The 20,000-nt window shown below is 39.9% G+C and overlaps 1 protein-coding gene across 1 annotated transcript in view; it reads right to left on the bottom strand.

Annotated features, from left to right (window-relative positions):
* Positions 1-20,000, bottom strand: part of LOC138020751 (uncharacterized) — a 54,436-nt gene that overhangs the window by 28,279 nt on the left and 6,157 nt on the right. Inside the window, exons 2-6 of the mRNA XM_068867683.1 lie at positions 15,455-15,491; positions 3,344-3,810; positions 2,756-2,782; positions 2,345-2,596; positions 580-876 (exon numbers count right to left, since the gene is read on the bottom strand). Of these exons, the coding sequence (XP_068723784.1) occupies positions 580-876; positions 2,345-2,596; positions 2,756-2,782; positions 3,344-3,810; positions 15,455-15,491 (1,080 nt within the window). The remainder of the gene's footprint in view (positions 1-579; positions 877-2,344; positions 2,597-2,755; positions 2,783-3,343; positions 3,811-15,454; positions 15,492-20,000) is intronic.

Here is a 20,000-nt window from a genome sequence, read left to right as displayed (position 1 = left end):
GGAAAGGATTTGAAAAAAGTACTTTTGACGAGCGGTTTTCCATGCAAAAATTATACACAACAGCTACCCTACGTGACAGTTTAGCCCAAATGTTTTTCTCGCGCCATGTTTACCGTGCGATCGAAGACATGAATAAGTCGAAAATAGCTAGGTTTCCTGCAAATTTCATACCAGAAATTACCCTAAAAGTTTTTTGAAAGCAATTGTGAGCACCTTTTTTTACAGCTTAAAACATTTTTTCCGTCATTTCTTTTTATCGATCGCTAAGGTATTTTTTTTCTGGTGGCATTTTCATTGAAGAATTTCTCTAAAACAAACTTTTAAGTTTTAAAAATGCTATTTTTTCTTGTTTCCTCTGGGTTTTTTTCTTTGCGTTGTCATGGAAAATAATCCTTTTTCGGATTTTGCGTTTTTTTTGACGCTGAAGAATCCATTGATCCAAGATCATAAATCCGTTTCTGGACTTTCCAAAAAAAAAAAAGCACCCCTAGTCAGCCTAGTTAGTCAGTTTAAGTCCGTGGCTCGGTCATTTAGCTATAGTGCATCAGCAAGTCATCATCAATCAACCATTCATCATACCGTCTTCGTCAGTTGAAATGACGAGTTCTTCACTCCACGAACCCTTTCCAAAGTTGTTATATGCCCTTAGACAGCAGCTATAATTCTTGTATTTTTCAAGCCCTCTGAACACACAGCTATGATTCTCGCGTGGCAAATCCATGACTTGTCCCTCTGAGCAGTTGACTAGATTGCAAGCTACGTGAAACCCAAGGAGTATTCCATTAACTGACGACTTTGGAACATCTTCCCAGTTAACCTGAATGCTTGTTGAGCTCAAGTTGTGACCGCGAAAGTCAGAAGGTGGACTTGATGGCGCTGATGAAATGAGAAGATCGACGAAAGTTGAATAAATTAATAAATAAAACAATAGCTTCATTCGTATTAAAAGAGATTTCTTTAAGCATAAAACTGTACAAACGAACGATACAAAAAAGATAAAATCCGACGTTTCGGAGTAGTCATGACTCCATTATTAAGGAAAAATTATATCAGATGATGCAAATTACAGTATTTAAAGCGATTTTTGGCGCGAAGAATTAACAAATGTACGAAGATTATAAAAATACTTTCGCACGAATGGAGTGTAATTGGATGTTGAGATTTGGCTTTAAAGCTCTTATGAAAAGCGTTTCGTGCACTAAACAGCACCAATTGTAAATCAGCAGTGCGTTGTTTATAGTTTTCAATGTGACCTGTCTGATGCGGGTTATTTACATTACGCAGGCGGATATTTCCATAATCGTGTAGTTACAGGTTAAGGAGGGTCTGAATGTCACACCCTCGTTGAGGCACTCAGCGAGTGAGTGAATTGTCGGGATTTCAACTGCACAAGTTCACTAACAATGAACGAGAAATTTCAATACCGCACGAGGCGCTACCGAGTGCGGTATTGAAAATTTCGAGTTCATTGTTAGTGTTGTAAGCCTCATTTTACTATAACAGACAAATCAATCCAATTTACGAAAGTCCTGTGAAAAGGAATGGTGACTGGTATGATAAAACTGGACCTTCCCTTGGTACGTGTTGAGCGAATGCTGCTTTCCTTTTTCAGTTATTCTAACAAAGTCTTCACTAACAGGTCCCATATGCCTTACTTCTAAGAAGACTTTTATATCTCCTACCCATTCTCTTAGCTTCCGGTTAACTTAAATATGAAACCTCTTTGTACCGTGTCATCAATATATGTTTGCTTATGACGGGATTGGAGATACACATGTTGATTGGCTAATTTGTAAAAAATCTTTGCCAGAGGGGTCATTCTTAAAATAAAAATGGAAACTTTATTAAAACTTCACCTAAAAAGATTTCAAAAATTTAACAATCTATGTACAACTAAAATTAAGAAAATATATATGTAATATGTATATACAGTTAATTATCTGATCTTTTCAGTTGCTTCAGAGGTTATTGCTTCAGTAACATCAACATTAAACTCCTGCCTGGGTGCTCTTGAACCTCTTATGCATAGCAGAGCTGATCTTAGTAGGTTGAAGGAGAGTTTGGCTCTGAGCCAGCCAATCACAGTGCTGTAGCTCATGTGTTTGTTCACAGAGACTTTGTGTGCGAGCTCAGCTAAGAAGCGCTCAGCTTCCCTTCCACTTTCGCCATAGGGTGTAAACACGAGGGGGCTGAAGGGGCCGTGCTCAACCTCAATGATACGCTGATTGTAGTGCCTCTTTTAAAATTTATTCTTAAAATAAATGGTGCGAGGAAACGAATTTAGAGGAGGAAAATGTGACCTGTAACGTTAAAGTCATAATCATGAGTTTCTAAAGGTACTAACCTTCTTTGGCGCATCTAGCCACGCCACAGTACTCCCATTGCACGGTCTCATTCGTGGTGAAACACCAGGGCCCATGCAAGCCGAACCCCCCTGGATTACGGCACAAATTGGTGCAATTTGTGATTTCTTTATAAATCGATCCCGTGATGTTGTGTTCCCGAGGAGTTGTGGCATTCCATGACTGACATTTGTATCCGGAAACTGTTGTGCTTTTGTTCCCATGGTAACCACGCCCATTTCCATAGAAACATTCTAACAAAGAATCAATCACCAATTACAATTAGTAATACAATTTTTTGTTACGGTCATGTAAACGCGTTTACGGGAAGATTTCGTTTCGTAAGTTGGAAATATTTATGGTTTGGTGTAAGGTTTTGCAGTAGACTAGAATACAATTGAAATCAGACATACCTTTACTCTCTAGGATGTTTAGTTGTTCTAAATAAGACATAAAAATAAAAGCCATCAAATAATAATTGTGGTGGTAAGTGAAAAAAAATGCTTTTTACATTCTCAACAGCATCTTGTGATAGTTGGTGCGCAAAGTTAATAGAGAAAGAAAATTTTGACTCTCATTGTAACGAAATCTCTAAATCAAAGGAAAACAATGTTCCCGCGGAGGGTTGTCCACAAAAGCCTGTCTGTGGCTTGGGCAAAGATCACTGAATGAAGTCTGTCTGGTCTCCATTTTAGGAGAGAACAACTAGTATTCTGAAGTAATCGAGCTTATTGCACATTGCATTGATTGGCTTAGAAGAGAATACCTAGTAAGACAAGCTGTCCTCATTATAAATGGTCGTAGAAAACAATTCCTCAACGAGATAAGCGAAGTGCATCTTTCGAGTCATTGCCTACTGGCGAAACGCGTTGAGGTAAATCAAGTTTGCCAAAGCGAAAGCAAGAAATACGCTTTTGGAGCAGAGCAGCTCTTCATCTCCTCCACTCTACTCCTTCTGGATTATGTAAAAAGAAAAAGAAAGACCTTTGGAACGTACTAACCTTGTATCACATCAGGATAATAGCAGTTGCTTGTTTGATTCCGATATGGTAGAGTTGTACAGTTTATGATATCCCAGTAGTAAGGCCATGCGAGCACTAGATTTTCTCTATTAAAAGTTTTCGCCACTTTAAGTTCTTGATCACACACGTTTAAGAACTTTCCGTCGCATGCTTCTCTGCAAACTGGCTGAGGCGAGGAAGAAATGTAACATCGTGGAAAGTAGTTATGACAATATATATCTTCGAACCCTGCAAAACAGCTTTCGCGCACGTCAATTTGCCGGGAAATTTTTAAATAAACTTTCAGCAAGTCATAACGCCGCATTTTTTTTTCGTTGTTCCATAAATCTTCCATTGTTTTTCCAAACACTGCTGAGTTACCAAGGATGTGCTTACAGTAACCGTCAGGAAATAACACGTCATATGCTTTACAAACATTCCTATTCGCCCTGCCAGTGGCCAGCCATCTGAAAGGAGAAAAAAACCATTTATTGAAAATAAAAATAACTAGCTGATGCACTCTTTTATATCAAATTAGGTTAGAACAAGCTACTCATTTATAAGCAAAGCTTTCTCGACCCTCATCCCTAATAGTCTGTCAGTCGAAAATCGAAGCAGAGAAAGGAACAAACATCGCGAACTCGGGAATCCAAACGGGGTCAAGTTGGTGGAAGGGGGACGCTCTCACTATCACTATACCTGCCAACTTATAGGGAACCGATCATGCAAACACCCGACCATGGTCAAAGACTGATGAAGTTCGGAAGAGTTCGGACGAGTTCCAAAGCCTATTCGTGCAGTTCTGTCCAGCCTGGCTCAACAATCGCTGAATCATCTCAACCTCGTTCCAAGGACTTTTTTCGCCCCACTTCAAAGCGAAGGAAAGGTCCCAGGAACGAGGTTGTGATCATGGCGCCATTATTTGGAGCTTAGTACCCACTTTCTTGTAAAACTTCTATCGTGTGGCCACCGTCTTATTTTAAGAAGGGAGACTGGGTTAAGCTTAAATGAAGAAAAACCGACTGTCATGCTGGGCATGTTATTCAGATCCGCATGAGGCATTTATTGGCCAGCATGAGAAAACGAATGAATGCTGGCAAAAGAAGCAAGGGAACCCAGCTAAGAAGGCGGTACGACAACATCACTACTGAAATGGTGAGATGATTTAAACTGAGCTATCCAAGACAGTAATCTCTGGAGAGAGCTAAGTTATGTGGGTGCACATTCTGCTATAAGGGGAGATAGTGTTCTATATTATGATGAGAAAAAGGATAACAATGGGTAAAACGTATCCGCTGGACAAAAGAAAACCGTACGCAAGAAGACGTGAAACTACGGTTTTCGATTCCTATTATTGACATTCACACCTTCGGAGTGACAGTCAGCAATTATTGGTGTGCCATCCTTCAGTGTTCCTCTGAAAGTAGATTTTTCATACAGTCTAAAATAGCCATTTTTATATAAATTCAAATCACTGCCCCAACTGGATTTCAGGTTGCTTCTGTGGGTAAAGGATCACAGTTTACGTCATCAAACTATCCCTCCGTTAATTCTGTGCACTTGCATAATTAACAATAATTAACAACATCATTGTTGCACAGCCGCATGAAGAGATCTGACATTTTCTGTATAGCCCAAACAGACCAACTAAGATATCCATCATGTTTCCATCATGGTTTCACCTAAACCCTTTCACAGGTCAACTGGTTCAAACGTCTACAGTTCCACACTCCAACATGTCCACACGCCCACATATACACAGGGAGACACATTCACGTCTCACACAGGTCCTAACATCCAAATCTCCTCAGGTCCACATGCCTACATATCTACAACATGTACTGTCCATACATCTGTAGGTCCACATGTCACATGTGCATATGTGTACATGCCAACGAATAGGTACCCCTGTCTACAGGCCCACACATCCTCATCTCCTCAGGTCCACATGCCCACATGTACACACTCCTTCCGGTCCTCGGATTCACATGCCCACACCTCGTCAGGTCCACATACCGGTACCCACATGTCCACACTTCCTCAGGTCCACATGCCTTCATGTCCACACTTCCAAAGGTCCACATGCCCACAAGTCCACTGTTCCAAAGGTCCACTTTTCCACATGTCCACAGTTCCAAAGGTTCACAGGTCCATAGCATATTTGGTCCACACATCCGTATGTCCACAGGTCCACAGGTCTACAAATCTACAATCTACATGTGCACATCCAGAGATACACATGTCCCTTGTGCATGAGTCAATATGCGCACACGTGTCCACATATCCACAGTTCCTTTGATCGTGAGCAAAGTACGGGGAAGTAATGTTGCTGTTGAGCAAACACATTTTCCATCTAATTGAAGAAAGAAAGTTACAACTATATACAGAAAATGCAAGGAGTGACAAGCCGCACAGTCCCTTTCGGTGTGAGACATATTTCGAAAACTCTTACATGTATATTTTGGCACTAACGAGCAGATCCTTTAAGGATTTCCCTTTCTTAGATAAAAGGATAGGTGGTTGCTTGAATATCTGACAAAGTAACAGTTGATTTTGTATTAGGTGCCATTTTTTGAGAAAGCTTCTTTTAAGTTAGATATTGATGGTTGATATTGTGTTGCAAAAGGCAATATTTCTTTCATTTTTTGTTGTTCTGTTTGAGCGCTGTAGCCCTTCCTGTAAATTATATTCCTGATAGGATTTTCTCTATTAGATTGCGTGGGTAGCCTCTGTCCAGCAAGTGTTTCTTGAAATTTGAAATGTCCTCTTTGAAAGTAATCTCTGAGGAATTTGTTGTTAAGCATTTGCCCTTCACGAATCCATTTTTAACACTTGGTGGGAGACACGAGGTAAAATGTGTGTACTGGAAGGTTTAAGTTGGCTTAAAATGTGTCTTAATTTTCAAGGATCGACTGTTTCTTGAATCTGTTGCCTTTGTATATAACCGCATCTAGGAACACAGTCTTAGTGTCAGAGATATCGGCCCTCAATTTTATAATTGAGTGATGTGAATTTGCTTGTTCCATGAAAGTCTCAATGTCGGGCTCACTTAGGTCCCATAGGGAAAAGATGTCGTCAATGTAGTGTTTCCAGACTGTAGGTTTAAAGGCTGTTTTGCTTAGGATTTCGGTCTCAATATTTGCCATGAATATGTTAGCAAAGGAAAGAGCTATTTTCTTTCCTATAGCCGTCCCGTGAATGTGAAGAGAATGCTTTCCATTGAATCGGAAAGAATTTTCTTTGAGAATTAGCTTAAGCATTTCTCGAAGTTAGTGTGTCGGTACGGGAGGGCTGTCTTTGTAAAAATTGTCGCGTCAATACCCTCGTTTTGTGGTATATTTGTGTAGAGGCCTGTGACATCCATCGATACAAGGAATGCGCAGTTTTTGACCTTTGTGCTTTCAATAAAGTTTATAAATCATTTGTGTCTTTAAGGTATGACTTTTGTGACTTAGAGTTGAAGCAATGTGTCAACCGTGAAAGATGAAATTCTCTCTGTTGGCCTATCACAACCGGAGATGATTGGTCTCCCTGTAAGAGTTGGTTTGTGAATTTTTGTTTGAGTGTAGAACTCTGGTATTCTTGGCGAGCAGGTTGTTTGGGAAAGCCATCTTTTGGTCATGTCGTCAATGTGGTTTTCACGGTGCAGTTTTGTGGTTTGGTTTGATACCTTATAAAGAAATGCAAGGGGTAACACACCACATTGATTCCCTTCCTGTGTGAACACATGTATAGAACTTTTATAGCTTTGCTCTAACGAGCAGATCCTTAAAGGATTCTCCCTTTTTGTATGAAATGATAGATGGTTTAAATTTGGCGAAGCAGGGGTTGATTTTGTATTAACTGTCATTTTCTGAGAAAAGCTTCTTCTGGGTTTGACACTGACGGCTGGTGTTGTGCCACACTAAAATACGTTCTTTTGTTTTGGTATTTCCTTTAAGCACTGAGTGCTTCCTTGTAAATTTGATTTCTGATAGTAGTTTTTCTACCTAATTGCGTGGTTACCCTCTGTTCTACAATGTCTTTTAAATTTTAAAATATTTTTCTCAAAAGTGTCTTTGAGGAGTTTGTTGTAAGGATTCGTAGGGGTTGACTTTTGACGAATCCGTTTTTAACGCTTGGCGGGTGACAAGAGGTGAAACTAATGTGTATATTGGAAGGTTCCCGTTTTAAAATGTGTTTTTACATCAAGGATTAATTGATCCTTGGATCTTGTGCCTTTGTATACTATTATGTCAGTCTACTCTTTTTCTACACGGTACTTTCCAAATATGGCCGCGCGAAGTCAGCCATCACCAAAAAAATGTTTTTTTTCTCAAAAGGTATTTTCCGTTAGGGGGAAAGAAATGCATCATTTTAAAGCTACGAAAATAAGCTTTCCAAAAACATGTAACTTCTTTACATAGGACAACAACATTTTATAAAAAAGAAAGTTGAAAGAAAAAACTTAACAATAAAAACATTAAAGTGGTCTAAAATCAGTTTTCCACACAAATTTGGCCATTTTAACGTCAATTACGAGTTTTTTAATGACCAACAAAAATGTTCCTCATTTTATCAGCTTTCTTGGACCAAAATTTGAGAAATAACTGATGAGGCACAAATATTTTTGGATTTTTAGGAGTAATCGGATTAGCGATCAATACGTAATATGATAATGCAATAAAAGTGTCAAATTTGCGACTCGTTGCTAACGGCAACGGAAGCGATCGCATTAGAAATAATTGACCTCTGTTGGGGAAACTGGGGCCATATTTCCCCCATATCTCCCCAGCAAAAACTCGCCAAATTTCACAGCGATCGGAGAAAATGGCGGCATTCAACAAATCCTACCAAAAATGATACCCCATCGTATCCGTTTGAGGGCCCCCTGGAGAAATAGAGCTAGAAACACAGTTTCAGTGTCAGATATTTCTGCATTTAATCGTAGGGTGATCATCGGTAAATTTGCTTGTTCGAATGAAGTCTCTATGTCCGGTTTACTTACGTCCCACAGGAAAAATACATCGTCAATGTAGCGTTTTCCAAACTGTAGGTTTTGAGACGGCTTAGCTTAGAACTTCTGTTTCAGTTTTAGCCAAGAAAATATTGGCAAAAGAAACTGTTGTCTTGGTTCCCATAAGTTATGGTTCTCATTAACAACCTCCTGTATATAGTTGTAACTTTCTTTCTTCACTGATTTGAAGAATGTGTTGCGAGAAAGGAAAGGGCAATAACTAATAATCGCAACAGCAACTTACTTTCCCGTACTCTGCTCACGATCTAAAGAACTGCGGATATGTTGACATGTGTGCGCATATAGACGAGTTCACGTTCTTGAGTGCATCATGGGTAATCAGGGCAAGATGGAGAGAAGTTCAAAGGTTTGTAAGGAAGTTCAAAACGATGAAAAGTTTTCAGGATATGCAATTTTGGGTTTTTTATTTTCCAAAACAGAAGATATATGCTCAAAGCTGCGGCAGAATAAATTTAGCTGTAAATTTGGAGAGAATGGCTATTGTAGTAAGTAAGCTCTATTCTTGACATCCATGCTCCTGTTAAAAAAAAACTGTTACTCTGCGTCCTGCTGCACCTTGGTATTCCATGGAAATTAACAACTCGAAAAAACATCGCAGGAGATCGGAACGGCGATGGCGAAGGACCAAACCTCCAGTGGATCGCCAGTTGTTTATTGATGTCATTGATCAATGCCGTACTGTCAACAACTTAATTTGTTCGTCAAAGAAATCTTATTACACTTCACTAATCAATGATAACCAATGGGATTATAAATTTTTCTTTAAGACAATTGACAATCTGTTGCATAGAAAGTGTTTTATACCATATCCGCCCTGTAACTCGCCTTCGGAACTCGCAAATAAGTTTGTTGATTTCTTTTCCGATAAGATAACTAAAATACGGGTGGACCTAGATGCTGCAGCTCCTATCCACTCACTTCAAGATGTCAACCGGGTCTCTCCATATACGTTTGATGAGTTTAATACGGTAACCGTTGATGAAGTCCACAAATGTGTAGTGAAATTATCTTCCAAATCGAGCGGTCTTGACCCTCTTAATGGCTACGCCACAAGAAACGCTCTGGACACACTGCTACCATTTATCTCCATAATTATTAATACTTCGCTGCAATCTGGCCAAGTGCCCTCTCCTTAAGAAGCCTTCCTTGGATCATACGTCCTGTTTCTAATCTTACTTTTATCAGCAAAGCAATTGAGAAGTCTGTTGCTAACCAACTGATTTCCTACATTAACAATAATAATCTGTGCGACACATTTCAGTTTGCCTATAAACCGTATCACAGCACAGAACCGGCTCTTATTCGTGTGCATAACGACATCCTCACAGCCATTGATAACCGTAGAACAGTTATTTTATTACTTCCGGACCTCTCCGCATCTTTCGATACGGTTGATCACCATATTCTTCTTTCTCGTCTTCAAGAGCGCTTTGGAGTCACTGGCAAGCCGTTATTACGGTTTCAATCTTTTCTGTTCAGTCGCATGCACCTTTTGTCTGTTGATGATGGGGCTTCCTTGAAACATGCTCTTCATTGTGGTGTTCCACTTCTTTATACTTCTCCGCTTTCCGATATTGTTAAGAAATTCAACTTGAGTTACCATTTTTATGCCATGTGATGGTTCTCAACTTTAATTGTCCTTTCAGCCAACTATACCTGGGGATAGGGCTTTAGCTGTGTCTAACATTGAGCGTTGTGTACGAGATTGATCACTGGATGCTGGTTAACCGTCTTAAACTGACCAAGGATAAGACTGAACTACTGGTGGTCTCTGCTTAACATCTACCTAGATCAGTCCTTCAAGAAACCTCTGTTGTCAATGAGAGACCATCCGCTCTGTACAGAAAGCTAGAAATATTGGTGTCATTTTTGACAATCACTTTCATTTCAACGATCATGTTGCAAGTATTTGCAAATCATCCTTTTATCATCTCCGTAACAACACACAGCTATATAAGAAAGTACCTGTCAACCACTATATCTTCAAAATTGGATCATTGCAATTCTTTACTCTATGGCCTTCCGAATTACCAAATAAAAAAGTTACAGCACTTCCAGAACGCTGCTGCTCGTCTCATTACTCTTTCGAGAAAACATGAACTCATTACGCCTATTTTGTTAAATCTTCACTGGCTTCAGATTCATTCTCGTATCATGTTTAAAATTTTACTCATCACGTAAAAGGCTCTTAACAATCTGGCATCTTCGTACATTCGTGATCTACTTATACCTTACATTCCATGTCGTCAGCTAGGTTCATCATCAAAGAATCTTCTTTGTATTCCGCGTTTTAATTTGAGATCATACGGTGCAAGATATTTCTCTGTAGCAGCCCCCACACTCTGGAATACTCTGCCGTTTGACATTAAGAACAACTCCTCAGTGTCCATTTGTTAAAAACAAACTAATAACTTTTCTTAAAAAAAATATTTTTATAACTTTCGCCATTTTTGTTTTAGTCTTATATATTGTAATGCTCTTGTTAATAGCTTTTGAACTTTAAGGATGGCGCTATATAATATTTTATTATCATTATCATTATCATTATTATTATTTATTAACAAGAGTTTGTGTCATACATTTCCTATAATTCCAAAGGCACAAAATTACAGAGAATGTATGGAGATAAAAAAAGCAATATTTAGGAATTCTAAAGAACGGATACCAAATCTAGTTCATCTCAGTTGTGAACATGAACTGAATTGTCTGGTTTATGAAGGCGAAAGCCTATAGAGTAGAGTCATGTACAGTATATTTTGCTTTGAATTTTTTATACAAACCTTTGAATTTCCCGCCATGTTGCCCTGATTTCCCATGATGCAATCAAGAGCGTGAACTCGTCTATTGACTGATGCAAAAGTGACGTGTGGGCTTGTGGAGATGTGGATGTGTGTACCTGTGGACATACGGATGTGTGCAAAAATACATGCTCTGGAACTGTGGACCTTTGGAAGTGTGGACATGTGGACATGTGGACCTTTGAAGTTGTGGACAATGGGACACTCATGTGGAGCTTTGGGCATGTGGACCTGAGAAGATGTGACATGTGGACCTTTGGAAGTGTAGACATGTGGGTTTGTGGACCTGAGGAAGTGTGGACATTTGGATCTTTGGAAGCGTGGACATGTGGGTTTGTGGACCTTAGGAAGTGTAGACATGTGGAATGTGGACCTTTGGAAGTGTGGACATGTGGGTTTGTGGACCTGAGGAAGTGTAGACATGTGGACCTTTAGAAGTGTGGACATGTGGGTTTATGGACCAGACGAAGTGTGGACATTTGGACCTTTGGAAGTGTGGACATGTGGGTTTGTGGACCTGAGGAAGTGTAGACATGTGGGAATGAGGGCCTGAGGAAGAGTGAACATGCAGGCATTTGGACTTGAGGAGATGGGGATGTGTGGGCCTGTGGACAGGGGTAACTATTCGTTGGCATGCGTACATGTGACGTGTGGCCCAGCGGACCTACAGATATGTGGACAATACATGCTGTTGACATGTGGGCATGTGAACCTGAGGAAAATTGAATATTAGACCTGCGTGAGATGTGGATGTGTCGGACTGTGGACATCTGGGCATGTGGGCGTGTGGACATGTTGGAGTGTGGAACTGCAGATGTTTCAACCAGTTGACCTGTGGAAGGATTCAGGTGAAACCATGATGGAAGCATGATGGATATCTTAGTTGCTCTGTTTGGGCTATACAGAAAATATCAGGTCGCTTTACTATGCGGCTGTGAAACAATGATGTCGTTAATTATTGTTAATTATGCAAGTGCACAGAATTAACGTAGGGATAATTTGATGACGTAAACTGTGATCCTTTACCTACAGAAGCAACAGGATTTCAGTTTTGTGGTCAAGACGAAAGTGAACGGTTTGGATGCATTCCCTGAATTTTTGCCAGAGTTGCTCTTGCCCGCCCCGGATGTGCGGCGTAAACCATTTGAACTAACTCATCAAGTCAGAGCCTGACTCTACTTATTGCGATTTTCATAATTCTGCGGAATGTCATCTTCAAGCGACAAGAGCCGTTTTGAGAGCTGACCCGAAACCACAGAGGCCGAAACCAATTGAAGCATGGTACTTTCGACGCCGATGGAGAGCGATGAAATTTTGCGGAAGAACCCCTAAAAAGTATCATAATGGTATTCTGCAATTCATTTTCCGGAGTCCGGAGTCAGGCGAAGTCTTTCTTCCGAGCTATGTTCGGAAATTTGGTTGATGGAAGCCAAAACGCGGTTTGAAGGTGAGATTCGGCAGAATTACGAAAATCGCAGGAATAACCCCAATTTTGTTGTAGTTTTTTAATTTGTTTTTCCAAACATGTGGTTCGTGATCCATTTGCGTATACCCAAAATTGCCGTTGTAAAGGTGTATATGGAACCAGTTTGCTAAAATGGTCGGATCTCAAAAGGGCCAACGGCCAATGAGGGTTTCCTCGCCGGAATAAAATGCCAAAAGGAATGGAAAATTTCGAGGCGGGTCTAAGACACAGGTCACATTCCACAGGTCACTCGTTGCAGGTCATTGTTTTACCTTAAAACCCTAATTAGGACTAGGGTTAGCCAAACTGAGGGCTAGGATTACTTTCCAAAAGTTAAAACAATGACGTGCAACAAGAGATTATAAATCTCTTGCCTGCAACGAGTAACCTGTGGAATGTGACCTGTGTTTTAGACCAACCAAAAATTTCGGGTAATTTCTATTTCTTGCGAAGTTAAAAATTTTCAAATTGAGCGCGATAAGAACTTACTGATTGATCGATTTTTGGTTTGATTATATCTGATTCTTCTTTCAGAGTTGGTGCTGATATAGCTCCAACCACATTTAAGTGTGGTCTGTATTCACATTGAATTAATTACTTTTTAACTACTGAATTTACTACTTAAATTCACATTTAAATACGCTTCGTGTAAAGATGAAACGGCAGTACCATCAAATGTGATGCCAATCTGAAACAATTCTTTCAAAGAGAGCTTGCACAGTGAAAGATACATTTCAGTATCACGGGAGAGGTCAAAGGAGCAGTTTTTAGCCCAATGTATTTTAAAAATAGGCCTTCACTACGCCTATAGAGTCCAACAGTCTGATGGAGTCGGGCCTGATTGGACCGTTGGTTGACATTCGAGAGGTGTGAGGTTACGATAAGGAGAGGAGGCGCGGTCTTGTGCTTCGGTTGCGCTGGGTTTTAATTTGGATTATTAGTACCATTATCGTTATCGTTATCGTTATCGTTATCGTTATCGTTATCGTTATCGTTATCGTTATCGTTATCGTTATCGTTATCGTTATCGTAATGATCATTATTGTTGTTTATATTACTATTATCAATATTATTATTATCTTCTTTATCATCATCATCATCATCATCATCATTATTATTACAGGAGCCCATCACCCGGAGCGTGCAACTTAACTATTCTTGTGCAACGGCGTTTTCACAAGTAAGGTTATTTTTAGATTGAATTTCCCGCTAATGAGACTCCCACAGGAGCCCGATGACCAATTACAAGAAATTAAGCTGATGTCATAGGGTCACCGAACCGTAACTGACTTTGTTTTTTGACCTAATTCGCGGGAAGGGCTTGTCTAAAAATAAACCTACTTGTGAAAACGCCGTTTCACAGACGCTGTATGGAAGTTGCACGCTCCAGGATGGGCTCCTACAGGAGCTCATTAAGAGCAGCCTCTATCTCCCATACTTGGCCTCGGAGTCAACCCTTTCCCGAGTAGATTTATTTATAGAACACTGCCCTTGGGAGATTCAGCACGCTCACTGTTGTAAAAGCCAATCAAAACAGAGCTATCACAGCGTCAAGGGAATTATGATACTTTTCGCGGGAAAAACCTGTTCCTAAAAATAAATTTACTCGGGAAAGGGTTGACTCAAGGAATTAGAGGGGATATAGGCTCCTCTTGATGAGCTCCCGGCTCCTATAATTATTATTATTATTATTATTATTATTATTATTATTATTATTATTTAAACATCTAATGATAAAAAAGAGCGAAAGAAACTTTACACAACGTTTCGATGACTCCATGTCATCATTTTCAAGTGAAAAGAAAATAAAATTTGATAACTTAATATATACCGTGCGAGGTGATAAAACGTGTTTATCGTAAACCAACTAACACTGGCCTACTGCTTCACCACCAAAGCCATGTCGATAAAAGGTACAAGAAATCGCTACTCAAGACCATGATAAATCGTGCGTTCCACCTGTCGGCCTCATGGGAGTCTTTGAAATCTGAATGTGATCATCTCAAGGTGATGTTTACTAACCTCAAGTACCCCGACAGCCTCATCAAGTCCACTATCTCTCACTTTTTCACCTCAGTGAGGTCTGAAAACCCTGGAGAGCAAGCTCAATTATCCACCAATGGAAATGCTGTTCACCGAGTGGTTTTGCCTTTTAAAGATCAAAAGTCAGCTGACGCAGTGAAAAGGCAATTATCAGATCTAAGCAGCAAAATCGATCACTCTTCTACCTGTGTTCAAGAGTCGCAAAATATGTGAAGACCTCAAGATGTGTGAGCCCAAACCACCTATAATTAGCCAACAATGCGTTGTGTATAATTATAAATGTGATCTGTGTGATGCAGAGTATGTCGGCTACACTAACCGACATTTACACCAACGTATTGACGAGCACCGTTATTCAGCGATCGGCAAGCACTTAAAGAACGACCACGCTCTTGAAACCATCGGCGACCTTTCCAACAATTTTTCCGTTTTAAAGAAGTGCAACGGAAAACTGGACTGTCTGATTTATGAAATGTTATTCATAAAGAAGAAGAGGCCATGCTTGAACACACAATCAGACTCCATACGCGCGAAACTATTTATTTAAATTTGTCACTATTTACGTTCACACTTTTACGTTTTATCACTTCGCACGGTATATATTAAGTTATCAAATTTTCTTTTCTTTTCACTTGAAAATGATGACATGGAGTCATCGAAACGTTGTGTAAAGTTTCTTTCGATCTTTTTTATCATTAGATGTTTAAGTAAATCTAATCTTATTCGAATTATTATTATTATTATTATTATTATTATTACGTGGCAATAAACTACAAGAGAATACGTACCCTTCCGAGGTTGTTTTATCTTCAATGACTGCGGGCTCTAAATAAAAAATCAGGTTATACACGTATTTAATAAAAGAATGATAATTGGGTAGCATGGAAACAAGTTCTCTTTGTATTGAATAGATCGTACTCGCAATAAATCAACTTCTTCAACAGTTAAGGACGGTTCCTACTATTGTTATTGCGCATACGTTCTGCGCATCTCGAGATACTCGGATATGCTAAGGGTGGTGCTTATTAAGATAAGGATATTTTTGCGCGGTTTAAAACTATGCGGAGAAAGCAGAACTTAGCAAGTGCTCTTGGGACACAAAAATAAAATTTGGGGTAGCAATGCATTTGTCAGAGATAAGTAGGCTTCAATTTGGAAAAGAACACCATAGATACCTATGCAATTGAAAGCTTTTTAAAAACATTGTTGATTAATTATCTTTGAAAAAGCACGGCAAACTAGATATGCTAAACTTTATATAGCCTGCCCTCGAGTTAATCGAAATACAGAAGGTGGTAGAACATTTACTGTGACTGCTTGTCGGGAATGGAATAAGCTACCTCTTCAAATGAGGAATCAGAGACTCTCAAAACTTTTAAAAATTCTCTTGGGAATAGGATTTTTAAAGACCAGCAATCTTTAAATCATTTTTCTATGTAAATATTGTGGGTCACTGTGCTGCATGCTAATAATTGTTTCATAGTTTTATTAGATTTTGATAATTTTATCATAAGCTCTGATTTTTAACTATTTTAACTATTTTGATCTTGTAAAGAGGGCCTCTAGTTTATAAGCATTTAGATGCTATTTTGAGCTACCCTCGATAAATAAAGACTTCACTTCACCTCACTTCACCTCACATATTCAGTAAACCGCGCCAAAATACCTTGGAATTAGTAGGCACCGTCCTTAATGACAATCCCTAGCATTGACTTTCTTGGTGAACGACTACTGCCCGCCCAGTCCGTTAAAGATTTGGGTTTGGTTGTAGATCCTTATCTTGAGGCAGCTGATATACAGAAGTTATCAGCTTCCTGCACAGCCAAGTTGTCCCAGATAAACCGGGTCAAGTATTTATTCAATCAGTAGACGATGTCAATTATTATTAATACGCTGGTGATAAACGAGCAAGATTGATTATTGCTCTACTATTTGGTCTAGTACTTCTGAAAGCATCATCAAGAAAATACAACTCGTGCAGAATTTTGCTGCCAGAATTATTACCATGAGGCAAAGGTTTGATGACATTACTCCGGCTCTGACGTGAATTGAAATGGCTCCCCGTTAAAGACCGTCGTCTTTTTTTAAAAATGCTTTATTAACATTCGAATGCCTCAACGGTCTGGCACCTCATTATTTATGTGAGAAATTTATCAGAGGAAGTCAGATCCACAGTCTATCCACCAATCCCCAGTTGTTAAAAAAGGTGGATAACGATATCCACTAGATAAATCGCTATCCATTGGACAGCGCAATTGGTTTCGTTATTATTTATCCACTGCATAGTGATTTATCCGGCAGATAGCGTTATCCACTTTTTAAACAAATGTGGCCAGAAATAGAGCGTATTTAAACATTCCCAAGTATCGTTCTGCATGCAGTCAAAGGACTTTTTCCTACAGAGTAACTAAGATTGGAAACTCTTATACAAGACAATTCACTGAAGAACATCATGAATTTTATTTTAAGACTTTTTCTTTCCTCTACCGATGTAGACTGCGAGCAAACTCTATTTTGCTGTAAATCATTGAAACGAACGAACATATACCGCGGAAATAGCGCGGAGATACCGCGGACGTTTGTTAGAGCGAAAAGAGAGACTGCAACGGTTTCATATTGCGTTTTGGAACACCAGTAACAGATTGACAGCACTCATAATCCTGCCTGCCATGCCCATTTGGAAAGTAATTCTCGCGGGAATCAATGAGCGTTTTTTGCCGATAACTTGTTCCCTGACAAAGTTGAAAGCCGTGTAGATCCGCAAAATATCATGCTACACGGTAAGGTGATGCGCGATGATTCTACACCAAAAGAACAGCAACGATTTTACCCGTTTATGTACTGAGAGTTCCTTCGAAATAATTTATGGCAATTTTCTATCAAAAATCAGAGCCGGTGAGCCGTCAGAAGGCCAGCAACAGAAGACATCGTAAATGAGCATGGAAAGTATTTTTAGCGTCTCATGTCGGAAGGGAGGAGAAAAGCTTTCCCTGACCTTTTCTTTGGAGAAGCTTGGATTTACTACATTCAAAAGTTAGGTACTCGCTTTCTCCTTGTGTGAAAGAGCAACAGATGATCCCAGGACAAAGGAAGCGATGTCACCGAAGGAAGATTCAAGCGAATGTTATTGGCGTACTGGAGCAAGTGCGGAATACCCCGGAGGTGCTCGTCGGAAATTTTGAGAAGAACCCCTAAGGGGTACCAAGATCCTGTCTTGTGGGTGTGGCATGAAATTTGCCTGAGAGGTATCAAAGTATGGGCTTGAAATTAAAAAGATAGTTAATTGTCAAATGTCTCCTGTCATAATTTTTCGGCTCAATACCCTAAAAGGTAACACTAAAGCTCCCGCTGTGGACCTTTTGAGGCTGAACACCTAGGCTCGATTTCCGCCGCTCACTCGAGTTCGGGTATCCTCTCCGAGAAGAGACGGCTGGACGCGTGAGTGATAGATTGTGTCTGTGACGTAAATTCAAAATATAATTTATGCGAAGTCAATAGTTGCGGGGAAATAGCATTAGACACTGAATGCTAAGACACTGATTTTAAGAAAACAGAAATTACATAACCATGCTTAAAACGTCTGTGCGAAGTTTCCAGATGATACGAGCTTGAGTTTGTGGTTAAATGATCAGAATGATCAATGTGAGTTTGAATTCAACCGGCGAATCTGTCCTTGGCGCCAACTGGAAAATCAGTGAAGTTTGCGAACTCAGGCCATAGAAAACAACACAGTTCCCATTCTCCAGCTTCTCGAACACTTTTCGTTGTCGCAATCTTGGATGTTTCCTACCTTAAAAGCACTGTAAACCTCGAACAGGCTGGGTCAAAGAATACCTTCGCAGCCAAAACATATAATTTATGCCAGACGAATTTGTGCAGGCGAGTTTCTGATTGGCGGAGATTAACAATGGCTCACCTCACGCGTCCAGCCGAGATTTCGGGAGTGAGCGCTGGCTCATTTCCCGAAACAGCGGCTGGTAATCGAGCCTACTGAAAATCCTAACAGGTACCAAAACCGCTTTTTTAAGCTCTAAAAGTTACGACGAGCACCCCCGTCCTTTTATATGGGAGTCCCGCCCTTCCCAGGGCAGAACACCCTGCCACTCAGATTCCTGCGACTTCAAATTCAATCTGAACTATGTAATTTAATCAAGTAACAATAAATTGCTAATTGAAAATTGCTTTCTTAGAAGCTGCATGGCTCCGCGGTACGCAGTAAGCAGTGAGATAATCAATCAATTCAAGGTGGAAGTCTAACTTACAAACTGGCTACGCGGTACGCGTACCATGGGTGCCAGAGGTTCTATTTTTCTTTCGCGAGGAGCGACCGGTTAAAACGGAGAGGCGAAAAATACGAACCTCTGGTCACGGCGGTTTAGAATCTCACTTCCATGAAAATAGGGGAATAAGAGGTTTCAATTCTAAAATCTCCAAAAATCCAGAATTTGCTGTGTATTGTACTGTGCAAACCTCTAAATACTCGCTCGAATTCACAGCCTTGTTTCCGTAGCACTCCTTGCGCTCAAAACCGGTTTTGTGGCCACTGGTGTGCACTATCGCCGTTCAGCCAGTGAAATTGAGTGTTAGATTGTTTTTACTCGGAAAGAACTGGCACTGACTATGAAAACCAATCAGCGACCGTGTTCATACTCACAAACCATGGAAGTGAGATTCTAAACTGCCGTGACCAGAGGTTCGTATTTTTCGCCTCTCCGTTTTAACTGGTCGCTCCTCGCGAAAGAAAAATAGAACCTCTGGCACCCAGGGTACGGTACGCGGTACGCAGTGAGATAATCTCGTGAAAAGTATAGTTAACCAAACCGTAAATTGAAAGCTAAAATGTTAAAAGAGTGCTTAGGCCTAATCACTGAAACAAGCACTTATGCTTAATCAGTAAACAAGTGCTATTTTGTTCACACGATCTCGTAAAAAGTGTATTTAACCAAACCGTAAATTGAAAGCTAAGATGTTCAAAGAGTGCTTAGGCTTAATCAGTAAACAAGTGCTATTTTCTTCATATGTTCTTGTGAAAAATGTAGTTAACCGAACCGTAAAATTCACAATCGATCACTGCTTAATTCGCGAGTCACGCCTTTAGAACGAGAAATACTCTTTTGAATAAATTATATACTTGAACTTGAATTTATTAGTTTCTGCGTACCGCTTAGCCAGCTACGCAGAACTTTACTGGAGTGGCAGGGTATTCTGCAGTTGAACCGGCGTGGAGGGCGTAATTCGCTAGTAATTCGCCACACGCCTCATAGTTCAAAATCAAAAGTCCCCAATTCTACCGCAGATGATGATGGAAGCAAGGAATGCATGCTTGATATTTAA

This window comes from Montipora capricornis, chromosome 10 (assembly GCF_036669925.1).
Source record: "Montipora capricornis isolate CH-2021 chromosome 10, ASM3666992v2, whole genome shotgun sequence".
NCBI classification, from domain to species: domain Eukaryota; kingdom Metazoa; phylum Cnidaria; class Anthozoa; order Scleractinia; family Acroporidae; genus Montipora; species Montipora capricornis.
This window is presented reverse-complemented; position numbering and strand designations above follow the sequence as displayed.